Source organism: Monodelphis domestica, chromosome 6, assembly GCF_027887165.1.
Source record: "Monodelphis domestica isolate mMonDom1 chromosome 6, mMonDom1.pri, whole genome shotgun sequence".
In the NCBI taxonomy this organism is placed as follows: domain Eukaryota; kingdom Metazoa; phylum Chordata; class Mammalia; order Didelphimorphia; family Didelphidae; genus Monodelphis; species Monodelphis domestica.
The window spans coordinates 74,579,880-74,596,018 of NC_077232.1; the positions used below are offsets into that span (position 1 = coordinate 74,579,880).

General features: G+C 41.7%; 1 protein-coding gene across 1 annotated transcript in view; it reads right to left on the reverse strand.

Moving 5' to 3' along the window:
* Positions 1-16,139, reverse strand: part of M1AP (meiosis 1 associated protein) — a 118,976-nt gene that overhangs the window by 23,068 nt on the left and 79,769 nt on the right. The window contains exon 5 of the mRNA XM_007496883.3: positions 888-1,061. Coding sequence (XP_007496945.1) covers positions 888-1,061 — 174 coding nt within the window. The remainder of the gene's footprint in view (positions 1-887; positions 1,062-16,139) is intronic.

Here is a 16,139-nt window from a genome sequence, read left to right on the forward strand (position 1 = left end):
ACTTAAGTAGGGAATTGTAGGCAGGGTTCCAGGCCCAAAGCAGGTAGTGGTTATGGAGGAAAGTACCAACACCCAGCATAATGTAATGCTTTGCTTCATGTTCTGCCTGCTTTTATGCTTACTGTCCTGCCTAAGGCTTAGCCCTGCAGTCCTTGTGGCAGGCAGCCCCACAGAGTTCCTGTCCTTTCCATATCACTAACTTCCTTGTTGGTCAGAATGAAGTCCAGAGAAGTAGTTCCCTTTGCTGCTTCCTCTCTCTGCTGAAACTTGAAGTTGTCAGCAAGCCAAGTCCAGACTTCCCCAGATGATCTGCTTTTTGCAGAACTTCTCCATCGTGCTTCAGTGCCACAGCACACAGAGGTCCTTCACTAGAGCTAAACCCCCTCTAGATTCCACAAAGCATCCCTACGTCTGTGTCACATTCTAGCAGCTGGAAATCATTATGCATTATATCATCCCCTCTGTGTCCCCAGGACCGTACGGACTGATAAATCATAATGGTGCTTCTGAAGCCCTATCAGATTGTGATCCATATTGTAAGTAAAAAATGTGAAATTATGTTCAACATTGTTTAATTAATTATTACAATGATGATTTCATTGCATATTAATAGTCATTTATATGGCACTTTATGATCTATAAAGTGCCTTCCCTATATTATTCCATTCTTTGATTATTTTTTCCTAAATCTTTTTAAATTGATAAGCCAGTTAGGTGATATATAGCAATTCTACTAATAGTCACAACATTGGATGCACTGGAATATCCCATCTCCAACCATGCCAGTAGACACAGAGTCTGCTCTGTTATCCTGTTATACATCTCACCACCAACCCTCCCCGCATCCCACGGGAGCCTTTCCTGTGTGTGGACTGGGGTTACCATACTTGGTTCTGAGCTGGCACTGGAGAAGCTGCTGAAACATGGCAAAGGAAGAAGGAGATGGAGATGCTCTTGGTCCGTCCCATTGTCTTGCAGCCAAGCTTTGAAGAAACTCTCTATGCTTACAGTGTCATTTTCTATAATCTGAAGATCAATGTCAGTTCCCAGGATAGAACATTCTGCAACACATAGAAAAAATTTCCAAGTTCATCTAAGTCTCCGACATAAGGTAACAGAAAACACTGAAATCTAAACTTTTATTTGTGAAGCTTTCTGTATCCAACAACTAATTAACATACCTTCTGCCAAGACCTACTAAATACCCCAGTAGCAAGAAAAATTTCAGCAAGTAAATCAATAAGCATTTGTTAAGTTGCCTTGTTAGCCGGGTTTTGCTCAAACTTTTCCTCTATAAGGAAGGAATCCAGGGGTGGGTATATTGAAAAAGGATTCTGATATATATATATATATGTATATATATATAAGTTATTGGTCAGGAAAAAAAATTAGGGAAGAAATCAATCTATTGAGCATTTAATTTGTACTAGTTATTATGGAAGGCTGTAAAGAAGAAAAGATAATATCTCATTAAAAAGCCTTGAAATCTAATTGGGAATAAGATATGAGAGTTCATAATTAAATGCTACAAATTACAAGTACTATAGGAAACAATAGAAGTATAACAGATGATGAGGGGACATTTCATGCACAAGACTGTGGTATGTCATTCATTCACTTGAGGACCTACTATGAATACAGGACTATGCTAGGTACTGAATGGGATAAAAAGAATGTTAAAATATGGATTCTGCCTTCAAGGGGAATAAGCATTATCTAGCATCTCTTATGTGCCAGACACTGTGCTAAGCATAATAGTCATTTTTTTTCTTTCACTTCCGTTTGATTAATTCAAATCTCCAGTGTTCAGTGAACTATATATCCTATGACACTGAAAGAAGTGGCAGATATGCTTGTTGAGTCACTGTTAGCTTTTATTCTCCCTTTTTAATCATCATGCAAAAGACACTTCCATATTGTTCATTGCTGTAAGTAGCTTTTATTGTTGAAAGATTATAGTCAAAGTGAGAGATGTGGCAGACTTAGAGAAGGGCAAGATTTATCTTGATTAAATAAAAAAGAAATAAAAAAGAGAGTGGAGGTTATAACCTACAAGCCTATGAATTTGGCTTGTATTCCTGGCAAAATTCCAGAATGTATTCACTTAAAAATTTTTTTAAAATTAAGTTTACTTTAATTTTTTAGTTAACTGGTATTTATTTTCTCTATCTCACATGCACTTCCAATTAGCAAAACAAATCCTGCACTGTCTGTGTCCCAAATATATATCTTTATCTCTACATCTCATTCTGCATATTTTAACTCCATCACCTCTTTATCCTGAGGTGAGTAGCATAGGTCATTGTTGGTCTTCTGGAATCATGGCTGATCATTTCATTGATCAGGATTCTTAAGTCTTTCAAAGTAGTCTGTCTTTACTATGCTGCTGTTATCATTCTGTTTCTGTTTGTTTCCCTCTGCATCAGTTTCTATATATAAGTCTTCCCAGGTTTCTCTGAACATAGCTATTTCTTATGGCATATTGGTATTCCATCACATTCAGATACCTAATTTGTGCAGCCATACAACTGATAGCTACCCTCTTAGTTTCTACTTCTTTGCATTTGTAAAAATGCGCTACTATAAACATTTTTGCACACATGGGTCCTTTTCTTCTTCTTTTGATCTCTTTGTGATATATATCCAGGAGTGGTATTTCAAGGTCAAAGAATATAGACAGTTTAATAACTTTTGGGGCATAGTTTCAAAGTCCTTTCCAAAATGATTGTTTCAATTCACAGCTCTTTTAACAGTCATTAATGTTCCTGTTTTCCCATAGTTCCTCCAGTAGCTGCCATTTCCTTTTTTTTTCTTCCTCTTGGTCACTTCCAATTTGTGAGACAGATTTAGGAGACCATCAGAGTTACTTTAATTTTTACTTTCCTAATTATCAATGATTTATTTCTTTATGAGTATTGGAAATTTGAATTTCTTTTTCTTCACATCCTTTGACTATTTACCAATTAGAGGAGGGTTCTTATTCTAAATTTGAACTGCATCCTTATATAATCTTGAACTGGCAGAATGTATTCTTAAAAGGATGACTAGCAAACATGTAGAAAAGAAAGCAGTGATCACAAAAAAATTTATTACTTTATCCTACAAAGGTCATGCTAGACTAAGTTTATCTTTTCTAGCAAGATGAAATTTAATAGAAATAAATTGGGTTCTAAAAATCAATTTCATCAATATGTAGGACGGCTCCTTCCATCAGATTTCTCTCTCGTCTCTCTTGATACTTCCAGATTCAAAGGGGCTTTTTGTATAACCCTAATTAAGTAAATATGGCTCAGGGTCCATTCATCCATAATCCAGCCTTGACCCTAAACTAGTTCTTCAACACCCGAATAAATAGGGTGACTATTCATAGTTCACCAATGTTATTTCAACACATAGCCAGGCAGTATTTTTCAACACAAGTTACTGCTACATAGTTTACAATCCTTCTTTAAAGGATACAATGTCACCAAACACACAGAATATACAATGTTCACTTGAATAAACTTCTTGTCCTGCAAAACTACCATCAAACTGTAGCCTAGACTGAGAAACAAAGCCAGCAACCTCACTGTTGCTAGTATCAACAACTTCAATAATGTCATTTAGTATCAATGTAGCTGATTACTAAAGGCTGCCGGGTTTTAATCACTGTGAATCACTAGGTAGGGCGAGATGTTAACTTTATCTTTGGGTCCTTCGTCTATTTCCAGATGGAGTCGGGAGGATTTGGGGCAAACGTCCAGTCCTGGCATGATTCAAACTGAGGGTGCTCGCTGGCTTGGAGGTTCAAGCTCCCGAGAAGGGAAAGCTTGAAGGCTCTAAAAGGGAGTCCGGGGAAAGTCATACCACACTGAAGGGGATTTCACGTGGGCCTCATGAGGGAAGATGATGGGGGAAAGGAGTCTTGGGAGCTCCAAGTTGCCCTTTTGCCATTTCAGATGCTCTAAGCTTGTGCTGACTAGTCTTTGGGCTCTGCAAGAACTTGGGGGAGCATTCCAGACTTTTAGTGAGGTGTGTGTGTGTGTGTGAGATTTTGCACCAACTGTTCTTACTATTCTACCTTGGTAAATAGCCATTAAAAAAACCAAACCCTTACCTTCTGTCTCAGAATCAGTACTGTGTATTGGTTCAAAGGCAGACTGGTATGGGCTAGGCAATGGGGGGGTCAAGTGACTTGCCCAGGGTCACATACCTAGGAAGTGTTTGTGCCTAGAATTGAACCCATATCTTCTCATCTCTATCTACTGAGCTACCTAGCTGCCCCATAGCCATTCTTAAAAAAACTAAATCAATGAGAAAATTGTACCCATGGGGATATAATACTAGAAAATATCCCCAGTTCCTCCCTAGAATTCAGAGGGGAGCAGTATCCAGTGGCCTTGTAGGCACCCAACCTGTCAGTGCAAGGACAAAGAGCCTGTCAGAGTCTGTGCTACACGAGGAACAGAAAAAAAGAGGCATTCAGATAAAATCCCACATCTTTACTATATCCAGCTTGCTCCAAAAAGTTTATAATACATTCAATATTTAAGTTTCCAAATTGTCCTTCTCATCTGCTTTGCCCTCTGACTCCTTTTGCTCTCTTGGATGCATTTTTTCAAAGACTTCATTGACATTCTTTTCTTTACTTCTTTTTTGGCAATAACTATCTATAGCTCTACCCTCATCTCCCTTCAGTTCCCCTGTAACAAATAAACATAGCCAAGCAAAATTAATTCACATATTTGCCTTGCCTCCTTCAGCATCACTGGTCCATCACTTTTTTGTCTGGAAGTGGCAGTTTTCTGTCATGGCTGGCCATTGCACTGGACAAAGCTCTCAAGTCTCTCAAAGTTGCTTTTGAAAAAATGTTGTCATCATTGTATAAATTATCCTCCTATTTCTCATTTTACTCTGCATCAGCTCTAAGCTCCACCAAGAGGGCATTAGTATGCCTATCCTCCCAGATCTCTTCTGGTAGTTGTAATTTTCCTTTTGGGTCATATTTGTCAATCTGATCAGGGTTGTTTTAATGTGAATTTATCTTATTATCAGATATATGAAGTATTTTTTCATATGGTCATCAGTAACTTGATGCTCCTTTGGGAAGTGCCTACTCCTATCTTTTGACCATTTATCTACTGAGAAATGGTTCTTGTTCTTATGTATCTGGATCAGTTCCTTCTATATCTTGAATATGAGATCTTAATTAGAAGAATTTGTTGCAAAGATGTTTTCTCAGTCAATAGCTTCCCTCCTAATAACAATTATCAGACAAGCATTTGTTATTCACATACCACGTGCCAGGCACTGGGGATTCAAAGAAAGGCAAAAGAGAGTCCCTTTTCTCAAGGAGCTACGATCCAGTGGGGAGGCAAGAAGAAAACAGTGGAAAAGGAAGCCCAGGAAAGGCTACTTATAGAAGCTGGAACTCTAGCTGAGACTTGAAGGAAGCCAGAAAAGCCAGAAGGTGGTTATGAAGATGGAGAGAACTCTAGGCATGCAGGACAGCAAGACGAGATGCCGGTTTAGAGATGGCGTGTCTTGTTTGAGGATCTGCCAAGAGGTCAGTGATGCTGGATTATTCACTACCTGGAAGGAAGCACTGTGTAAGAAGACTAGAAATGTAGGAAGGGATCAGGTTGTAAAGGGCTCTGAAAGCCAAGCAGAGGATCTTATGTTTGAACTTGGAGTCAATAGAGTGCCCCTGGCATTTACTGAATGGGGAAGCGGGAGTTGCCAGAACTGCATTTTAGGAAGATCAGTTTGACAGTAGAGTGGAGGGTTGGAAAGACTTGAAGCAGGCAGATCCACCAGCAACTATTGCCATAGTCCAGGCAGGAGGTGATACGGGTCTGTATCACAGTGGGAGCAGTGTCAGAGGTAAGGAGGGAGCACAGATGGGAGATGGTATGTAAGCAGAAATGGTGGGACTTGACCACTGATTGGATATGGGGGAAGAGAGAGTGAGGAGTTGAGGAAAATACTTCAATTGTGAATATGGGTGTCTGGGAGAATGGAGGGACTCTTAAGAGGAAAAAGAGAATTTAGGAAGAAGGGAGAGTTTCAGGGAAAAGACAAAAGTTTAGTTTTGGTCACATTAAGATGACTGAAGGAAATCCAGTCTGAGATATCCAATAGGCAATGGAAATGCAAGACTGAAAGTCAGGAGAGAGAGGTTAGGACTAAACAAACAGATCTGAGAGTCACAGGCTTAGAAATGACCATGGTTTTGAAACCATGGGAACTAATGGGAGATCACCAAAGGAAACTGTACAGGGGAAGAAGAGAGGAGGGCCAGATTCAGTGTGTTTTTTGAGGATGGGGGATAGATGGGCAATTTATAGGCAGTAGGGAAACACTAGCCAGGAATTGATGGACTATTAAGGGGAGGGTAGAAATGATTGAGAGGCCAACCTGCTGGAGAAGACAGAATGGGGCCACTTGGGCAGGGATTGGGGCTTGAGATGAGGAGAAAAGGGAACTCTTGGTGAACGCCTCAATGTTTTTCAATCAACTATGAGGTTCTTAATGGAGAGGGTATGAAGGGGGAGTTGAGGGAGGTTTTGAGGAAGGATGAAAAAGGGAAGGCTTGGAAAAGCCACTGTCGTAGTTGAGATGGTGACTCCATTAGAGAGATGTAAAGGGACTGCCTTGCCAAAGTCAAGGCCCATTTGAGATGATGTCATAAACTTGTAGTAGACCCAGTCAACACGTTTTTTGTGATTTTCTCCAACTCCATTCAGCAGCTTGAGAATGGGAGTGAAAGAAGCCAATGCTGGGAATAATCCAAGACTGTAGTTTGGAAGGTCAGGATCTCTCAAAGGCTAAAGGGAAAAGAGACAGGAGAGAAGAGGGCAGTGTAGTCAAACTCTTTCATCAAAGGGTCAAGATGGGGAAGGGAAGAGGGGGGTGAGAGCCTGAAAAACAACTGAAGGGTGGGGGTGGGGGTTGGAAATCTTGGGGAGGCCCAAAGAACAGGATTTGCAGTTGCACGGCAGAGGGAAGGGTGGAATGGCACTAGAAGCAGGGCTGACTATAAGTGAATAAGACGTAGGACTGGGACAAGAGGAGGTATTACTAAATCAGGATCCAGACTGTAAACAGGATTAATGAGGAAGGAAGAGGATGAAGGTAAATTGGAATATCAGCACATCTGAAGTCGGTCTGAGGATGAGACAGGGTATCCGTAAGTAAGGAGCAAGCTGGAGAGAGGCTGAGATCATCAGTAAGTCTGGGGGATTGGACATCCCTTACTAAGGACGGAGTGCAATGAAGCAATTGAGTCAAAAGAGGAGGAAAGCCTTTTTCTTTCTCACCCACAGTGAATCTGTCTCTGAATCAGCTTTCCCAAGTGCTAAAGTCATCCCCATTAGCATTTGAGAAGATCTGGCCGGTCCAATGATGAATGCTTTAACTGACTCATAGACCCAGAGGGAAAGACTGGTGGAGCTTTGATGGTTTATTTCTGGAGAGACATTCCTGAGGATAAGCCTGCAGGGACATCGTGGAAGGAGGACAGAGAATTCCCACTAGGAAACAATGAGGCTTCAGTTCGAGGATCTGGTCCTGGAGAGGGGGGCCTGGGGTGGTGGTGGTGATGGGAGGGAGTGGAGAGGGGCAACTTCATGCAGAGTGACTTACAAGAGCCTTGCTTATCTCATGCCCCCCAGGACTAGGTTGGGAAAGAGGAAGTACCCTGAGCCTGCTCCCTCCCTCATCTTCCTATGAACATGGATGGAAGAGAGGTTTTATTCACACAAGAACCATAGACTGAGCATACCTCCTCTGTGCAGGGTACCGTGCGGAGGCAGTGAGTACATTTTCGTGGGTACATGACAGTGTTCTAGTTCTCACCTTCTATAGCCCCTGTTAGGGCAGTAAGACAAGAATTAAGGAATCATTCCCAAAGGAAGATTTTTGGAATCACAAAATGTCAGCACATAGGGAGCCTGAGAGGTTATTCAATAAAAGTTTCCTTGGGGGCAGCTGGGTAGCTCAGTGGATTGAGAGCCAGGCCTAGAGATGGGAGGTCCTAGGTTCAAATCTGGCCTCAGACACTTTCCAGCTGTGTGACCCTGGGCAAGTCACTTGACCCCCATTGCCTAGCCCTTATCACTCTTCTGCCTTGGAGTCAACACACAGTATTGACTCCAAGATGGAAGGTAAGGGTTTAAAAAAAAATAAAAGTTTCCTTATTAAGGTTCAGAAAGAGGGTGAGCCCAACGTCACTAGTCAAGTGGGATTTGACTTCAGATTTTCATACTTGGAATACCTATGTATAATACCATCTCCCTAAAGTGATGGGAAGTATAGCTATAAAGCCTCTTTTTTCTCAGGAGTATGAAGAATAAGAACTCACATTTAAAGAATCCCTTCAGTCTTTGATTTGGCTTTTTTAAAACCTTACCTTCCACCTTGGAATCAATACTGTATATTGGTTCTAAGGCAGAAGAAAAAGTGACTTGCCCAGGATCACACAGCTGGGAAGTGTCTGAGTCCAGATTTGAACCCAGGACCTCCCATCTCTAGTCCTGGATCTCAATCCCAGCTGCCCCCTTTGATTTAGCTTTTAAAGCCCAACCATTACAATTTCACTTCGGCCTTCCTTGCACCGGTCACTGACCAGAACACTTGTTTATATAGTCTACATTCCCCAAACTGGCCTATTTGCTGTTTTCAGGCCACAATATTTCATCTCCTACTTCTCTGTGTTTGTATAGGCTGTTCCCCTTGTCTGAAATGCCTTTTCTAATCACCTCTGCCTGGTAAAATCCCTAGCTTTCTTCAAAGCACAGTTCAAGACCTGCCTCCTACCAAAACCAAATGGCTACCATTATACAGCACTTACTATGGGCCAGGCCATACTAAGTGCTTTACAATCATTATTTCCTTTAATCCTTACAACAACTTCAGGAAGTAGGTATTATTGTCTTCATTTTACAGATGAGGAAACTGAGGCAGAAGTTAAGTGCCTTGTCCAGAGAGCTAGGAAATAATGGAGGCCAAATCTGAACCCAGGTTTTCCTGGCTCCAAGACCTCATTTCTTGAAGTTGCCATATACATTTTATATTTAATTTTTTAAATGAATTTATGGTTTCCCCTCCATTAAAAGGAGAAGGAACTTGAGGGTAGGGACTGTCCTGTTTTTTGGCTTTGTGTCTCTAGCACCTAGTACAGTTCCTGAAATATCAGGGATATTTGCTAAGAGTGAGTATCTATACAGTGCAAAGTACTATGTACAGAATTGGGGAAGAAATGAAGTTTAAATGCTAGAATCTCTGTTTTCATGAAATCCACACTTTAGAAGGGAGATACATGAACACACACACATAGAGCAGTATAGAGGCAAATATAATACATTTTAAGTCAATCCAAGCAGTGTAAAACTCTTAAAATTCAAGGTGAAGGGCATCTGGGTAGTATAGCATCTGATGGAGTGCCAGTCTTGGAGTCAGGAAGACCTGGGTTCAAATCTGGCCTTAGACACCTCTTAGCTGTGACCCTAAGTAAGTCACAACCCTAACTGCCTAGCCCTTATGGCTCTTCTATCTTAGAATTGATACTAAGAGAGACCATGAGGTTTTTAAAAAACCCAAGGTAGAAAGTCTTTGCAAGGGGCAGGGAGTGGGAAGATGTCAGAAGCTTCCCAAAGGTGGTGGTCCTTGACCTGGCTCCTTCACACTCACTGTCCTTTGGTACCTCTGTGATTATACTAAATCTCATTTCCCAGATCTGTTAAAATTGGGCTCAAAAGTCACCTCTTTTAGGAAGTTATCCTTGATTAATTAACCCCAGTGCCTATCCCCTCAGTCTGTGATAAACTGTATTTGATTCATTTCTGTGACAAAGTAGTCTTCCCTCGTTTTATAAGTATACTCTTTCTTCTCAATTAGGTGGTTGGATTTCTTAGCACCTCCTCCTTTCCACCTCCCCACCGCACCTCCATGTTCAGCACAGAAGGGTTTGTTACCCTTCAAAAATGTGCTAGCCTGAATCAGGAGAAAAATATTGCCATTACGGAAATAGCCCCACAGCAGGGCGGAGGGGTGGTGCCGTGTAGCTAGCCAGCTCAGCTGTGTTGGGCTCCCTTGGCTCACACTGTACAAAGGCACCACTGAGGGGCTCCGGAAGCTGAGGCTGGAGATGTGGCAGAAATGAGGGGAAGCTCAGTGATGGAGAGCCCCTGGGCTGCCACCTAGAAAAGGAGAGATAGACTGAGTGTGTGATGCCTGCCCCCCAGTGGTTACAGGTATCTCTGTCTCAAGGATGCTGAGGATTCTGACACTCCACTCCTGGACTCTGCTCTGCTCCCAAGGAAACCCTGAAAACAATTTCTCTTTGGGAAATAGCACAGTTTTTTCAATGTGAATGCAAAAGGGTTTTCAACATTCTCCATCAGAAGTTGTTTATATTGAAATTCGATTCATATGTTGCATTCTTTCTGGTGTAGAACAGAGAAAAACGAATTTTCACTTCTGAAATTTGTAGGAAACGTCGTTAGTTTGCTATGAGATTATATTTTGTATTTATTTTTCATGTAAATAAGTGAAAATCTATATTCTGAGTTGTATTTTAATTTTCATCCTAAATGAAAGAATTCCCTTTATTAGAAAAACTCTAAGTCACATTGTTAATAATGTAATCATGAATTCCACCTCCCCCCCCAAAAAAAGTGCCAAGTGCTGTATCAATCTCATTTGATCAGATATGGTCCGTTGTGATCAAAGGCTACATGTCCTTTTCTGGACATGAGGAGAAGGTAACAAATACTGAGGGCCTCTATATGATGCTGGTTCAATTCAATTTCATATGATACAATCTAATTTTATTAAGTTTGCCAGGCACCTTGCTAAGCACAGAGTATAACGAGATGAAAATGAATCAGTTCCTGCCTCTAAAGAAAGCAGGAGCTGAGCCTCAATGGACAGGTTTCCAGGTGAGGAGGGAGTGAATCCTAGGTATGCATGGAAAGGCATGGAAACAGCATCAGACCATCCTTTTCAGGGAGTAAGTTTGGTTGGAATGTGATCAGAAATGTCATTAGCCTAGAAAAACTGGCTAGAAGCAAATGATAAAGGCTTCATTATTTTTCTTATGATTTGCCTGGTATTGTTTCTGTTTGTTTTTATATCACCTTCATTTTGTTTGTTTTTGTATCACCTTCCGTTTCCAAATATATTCCTTCTCTACCCTATCCAGAGAAGCTTTCTTTTAGCAAGAATGAAAAAAGAGGGGAAAATAAGGCAGTTCATCAAAACCAATCAACATATAAACTCTAGCAACTGTTTATATGCAATGATGGGCACCTACAGTCCTTCTACCTCTGCAAAGAGGGGGAGGAGGTACATTTTCTCATCTTTTCTATGGGTCCAAGCTTGGCTGTCATAATTTCATAGCATTCAGTGCAGGTTGGAATTAGAAGGAAAGGAGTACAGTATGACAGGAAAAATGCAAAGAATAAGATCGTTCACTGCTAGCTGTGGGGAAAAGGAGGTGACATCTACTCTGAAACTTAGAGGATGGGCAGAATTTCAACTCTCAGAGAAGGAAAGGGAGCCATTCTGGAGGAGCACCCCCTCTGGGGTGACTCTCACCATGCCCCCTTGCAGGTCCTTGGAAGGCAGCTGCTATTCTCACAGGTTCTAGCGGTAACCTTGTGGTTTTGTACTAGAATATATAGCTCACGATTCCCCATCAGTATGGTTTCCAGTAACAACTAACGGTCATGAGAAGTTCCTAGCAAATAGTAGGTTGACAAAGTAAAAACAATGGCTAGAAAGCATTGATCTGATAAGCCTGTGACACACTCTTACATAAGTGAAATCCCTGGGGAGAGTGGGCCCAAACTGAGCATTTGTTGTTCAGTTGTTTTCAGTCACAGCTAATAAGTGTCATGATTTAAGTCATGAAGTTGAGTCCTCCAGGCCCAATGCACCAGGTACCATCTAGCTGCCCTCAAACTTAGGGAACAATGGTACTAATGTGGAGGATATAAGAATAATTCTTAGCACTGCAGGACCTAGAAGGAATTTCTTCTCCACAGAATCCTTAAAAAGAAAAAAACAAACCTTTACTTTATTTCTTAGAATCAATACTGTATATTGGTGCCAAGGCAGAAGAGGTAGGCAAGTAGGTTTAAGCAGCTTGCCCAAGGTCACACCACAAGGAAGTGTCAGAGGGCAGATTTGAATTCAGGACCTCCTGTCTCTCAATACTCTCTTTACAGAGTCCCTAAGCAACTCTCTGCCAGGTGTGGCAGAGAGGTGTACCATAGTAGTCTCCACTATCTAGCCTCAGGCTTAGCTGTAGTCCCTGACTTGAGGACTATTGTGCTCTTTCAGAAAAAGGAGAGAGCTTGAGTTTAGGACTCACAGAAAGAAGCTTTGCTTCTGGTTCTGCTCTCTAAAGGCCTTGGCTCTGAGGCTCACCATTTCCCAGGAAGGAGATGAGAGATCCCCCCTGCTTCTGGGCTACTGTCTTATGGCGATCGTATAGCATATTTCCCAAATCTTCATCTCAGTAGGTTAGTTAGGTCATAATCCAGCAGTGATTCGGGTTTCCTCAGACATTTAAAAACTGTTGGTTTATATACATGAGGGAGAGGGGGCAAGATAGAGGCACTTTATGCCTTAGCATTGTCTCTGCTGACCTTTTCATATGCAAATGAACCACCCCAAAGCTTCTAGTCTTTTTATAGAAGGATTCACTCACTTCTGAAAAAGAGCTTACAGGTTACAAAATGCAAATAAGGGTTCTTTGTCTCTATAACTTATCCCTCACTATTTGCAAATTTGCTGAGGTCTGATAAGGTGTACACGTAGACTAGAAAGGGGCAAAGGATGAGGAATGGCACAGATGCAAACATGGAGTGTGTTTTGGTCACAAAAAAATAGTCCTCTTTTTTTCTTCTTAATAACCTTTACTTTCTGTCTTAGAATCAATACTAAGAATTGGTTCCAAGGCAGAAGAGCTATAAGGGGTAGACAATGGGGGTAAAGTGACTTGTCACATAGCTAGAAAGTATCTGAGACTACATTTGAACCCCAAACCTCCCATCTCCAGACCTGGCTTTCTAGCCACTGAGCCACCTAGCTGCTCTGAAAAATAGTCCATATTCATTGGAGAAGTCAGTGAGCAACAGTGGAGAAAAAGGCAAAAAGACAGTTTGGAGTCAAGATGGAGAGGGGCTGGGAAACCAGGGCAAAACCTGGGGATTTATGTGGGAGCATAGCTAGAGAATTGGAATCAGTTCTGGGCATCATATGGGAGGGGCATTGAGTCATCTAGAAGGAAGCAATCGCAGCTGGTGAGAGGACAGGAAACCTTGTCTTATAAAGATGGAGAGAAGGAAATAACAGTGTTTAGGCAGAAGCAAGATTTTGGAAGCACATGGCTATCTTCAAACACCATCCTAAGGGAAGAGAGCACACTGCTCCATTATGGAAGAGGACATTATGGCAAAAGGACAGTTTAGGAACTGGAGCACCTAGGCCTAAATCCTAGCTCTTCCACTTAGCACCTGTGTATAACCTTGGGCAAACCACTCAATCCCTCTAGATCTCAATTTCATCATCTTTAAAATGGGAGGTTGGACTAGATGGCCTCCCAATCTATGGTCCTATGAACTAGAATTCATGGAGGGAAGTGAAAGTAAACAAATTTCAGTTCAACATAGGGGGAAAAATTCCTAATAATTCCAAAAAGAGAATGGGTTGCCCTGGGGCATATTAAAGTTGATAGTTTGGAAATTTTGTAGAGGAGATTTATCTATTTAGGTCAGAGAAATAGACGAGAAGACAGACAATTCCTTCCAAATCTCTATGGTTCCATGTTCCTCAATGATAGGAACCTATGTCAGAAAATACAGAACTTCTCAGGGCTCTAGGCGGAGAAAAAAGTGAAATTAGGGAGAAGCTAGAAAAATGGGAAAAAGATTGAGAATCAGCAGGATCTTGTATTGTAGCATCCCAAGCATATTCACATCTATGAAATATAAATGACTGTATGGCTACTGTGTCTCCAAGCATGAGGCTTTACCGATAAGGTTTGTGAAGGTAACCTTGACCTGATCATGAGACCTATTGCCCAACACAAGTCCATTAACATGTTCAGGAGAGAAAGCGTGGTTATGTCCTACACGCCCAAAAGGTGTTCCCTCCATTGTACCACCCAATCATGATTGTCTAAGATATGTGATGTAATTGTTACGTGATTAGAGGCATTCCTCTGCCTCCTCATCAATAAAAGCAAGGCAACCCCTGGAATTCTCTCTCTTTTTAGGAAGGTTCTTTACCTAGATAGGATTACCGTTTCTCTCTCTTTTTCTCCTCCAAGTCCTTTCCTTCCCCGAGGCTGTAACCATCTCGGCCTTCATTCTCTATCTTAATCTCCTCAACCACCTTGTATTCCATTATCCTCATTTTCCTCCTTAAGGAAAATCATAGGGATTGCCTGCCCTATCCAATCACTGATTTGTCCGTGTCTTTCATTTCCACCCTGGTTCTCGGTTCCTACCTCTCCTCGAGTCCCATCACAAAGGTGAGCCCCTTCCCTTGTGGGACCCTGCTGGTCAGGGAAGTCCATTAAGGAAAACCCCACATGTATAGGAAATTTTCACTGATGGGCTCCCAGAAATAATTACAGGGCATATTAAAACAGGGGTTGTACTTCCTTCTATTGATAGTCCTGGCATCTCTAAATAGAGAAAATACTCTTACTACTTCAGGGTGGCTATGGTCCTGAGAACCAGCAGTTCTTAAGTTACACTGATCTCTTAGGTTAGGCAAGGCCTTGATCTATGGCTTGTTACTGCTGAGTTACGTGGTATAGAGTTTGTGCCCTGATTAATTCTCAGTTCTATAGAATGAACTGGCTAAAGGAGGGTGTTAAACAGGTGGCCCAGTGGATGGAGTCCACTGAGCCTAGAGGCAGGAAGACTCAAGTTCAAATCTGACCTCAGACACTTACTTACTAGAGCTATGTGGTGCATATCACTTAACTTCTGTTTGCTTTAATCCAGTGGAAAAGGAATGGCAAATTATTCCAATATTTTTGCCAAGAAAATCCCATGGACAGTGTGGTCTAATGGGTCACAAAGAGTTGGATGTACCTGAACAACAACAACAAAGACTCCTGACTCAGGGAAAAGAGGAAAGAAGAGACCATACTGTGATCCTGGGCTGGGTGCTGGCAAACAGAGAAAGCAGAGAGAGTATGTTGTGCATGTGGAGGATAAAAATTAGGGGAGTTTTGGAGAAACTTCACTGAAGCCAGATTTCCCAGAATTCTAGGAGCCCTGAGCCTTCTTGGGCTGAGGTGGTTAAGCTTCAAGGAGGATTCAGAGCACCTGAGCTTGAGCATACTAATTTTGCTTTCATATCTGTCAGGGTTGAGGGTTTGGGGAAGAACCAAAATGTGAACAAAGGAAGTCTCCATTTCACAGAAACATGACCTTTGCTTGACTAATAAAAACATGTTTCTCTGCATTACATAGTTTTAAAAAATAAATGGGCCAATACATATTACCCTCTTTCTAGGATAAGGCTCACTCAAATAGGCTCAACTTGGAGGAACTAAATGTACCAGGGCAAGGCCTGGTCTCAGTGCCACAATGCTATAAGGAGCAAAATCGGAGTCATTTTTAGATTCTTTCCTCTCTCTTGTCTCTCATGTCTAGGCTTTTCCTATTGATTCCTACTTCCACAACATCTCTTATATGCCTCTCCTTTTCTCCACTTGTCCATAACACCCTAGTTGAGGCCTTTATCATGTCTCACCTGAGCTATTTCAAGAGCCCCCTAATTGGTCTCCTAGCTCCCAGTCTCCTCTCTCTACAATTCATTATCCACACAGCTGCCAAAGAAGTTTTATATCACTCCCCTGATCAATAATCTCATGGATTCCCTACTGTCTCTAGAACAAAATACAAATTACTGAGTCTGGCAAAAATTTGAAGTCCTCCACAATTGAACTCTGGCTCACTTTCTAGACTCATTTCACATTAATTCTCCTTATACACACTATATTCTCACCAAATGGACCTACTTTCTGTTCTGCAATCTTGTCATTCTGTCTTTCATCCCTGGGCCTTTGCCCAAGGAGGCCCCTATGAAAGACTTCTTTCTTCCGCATCTCCCCTTCTCCCTCAGGTTCTGCT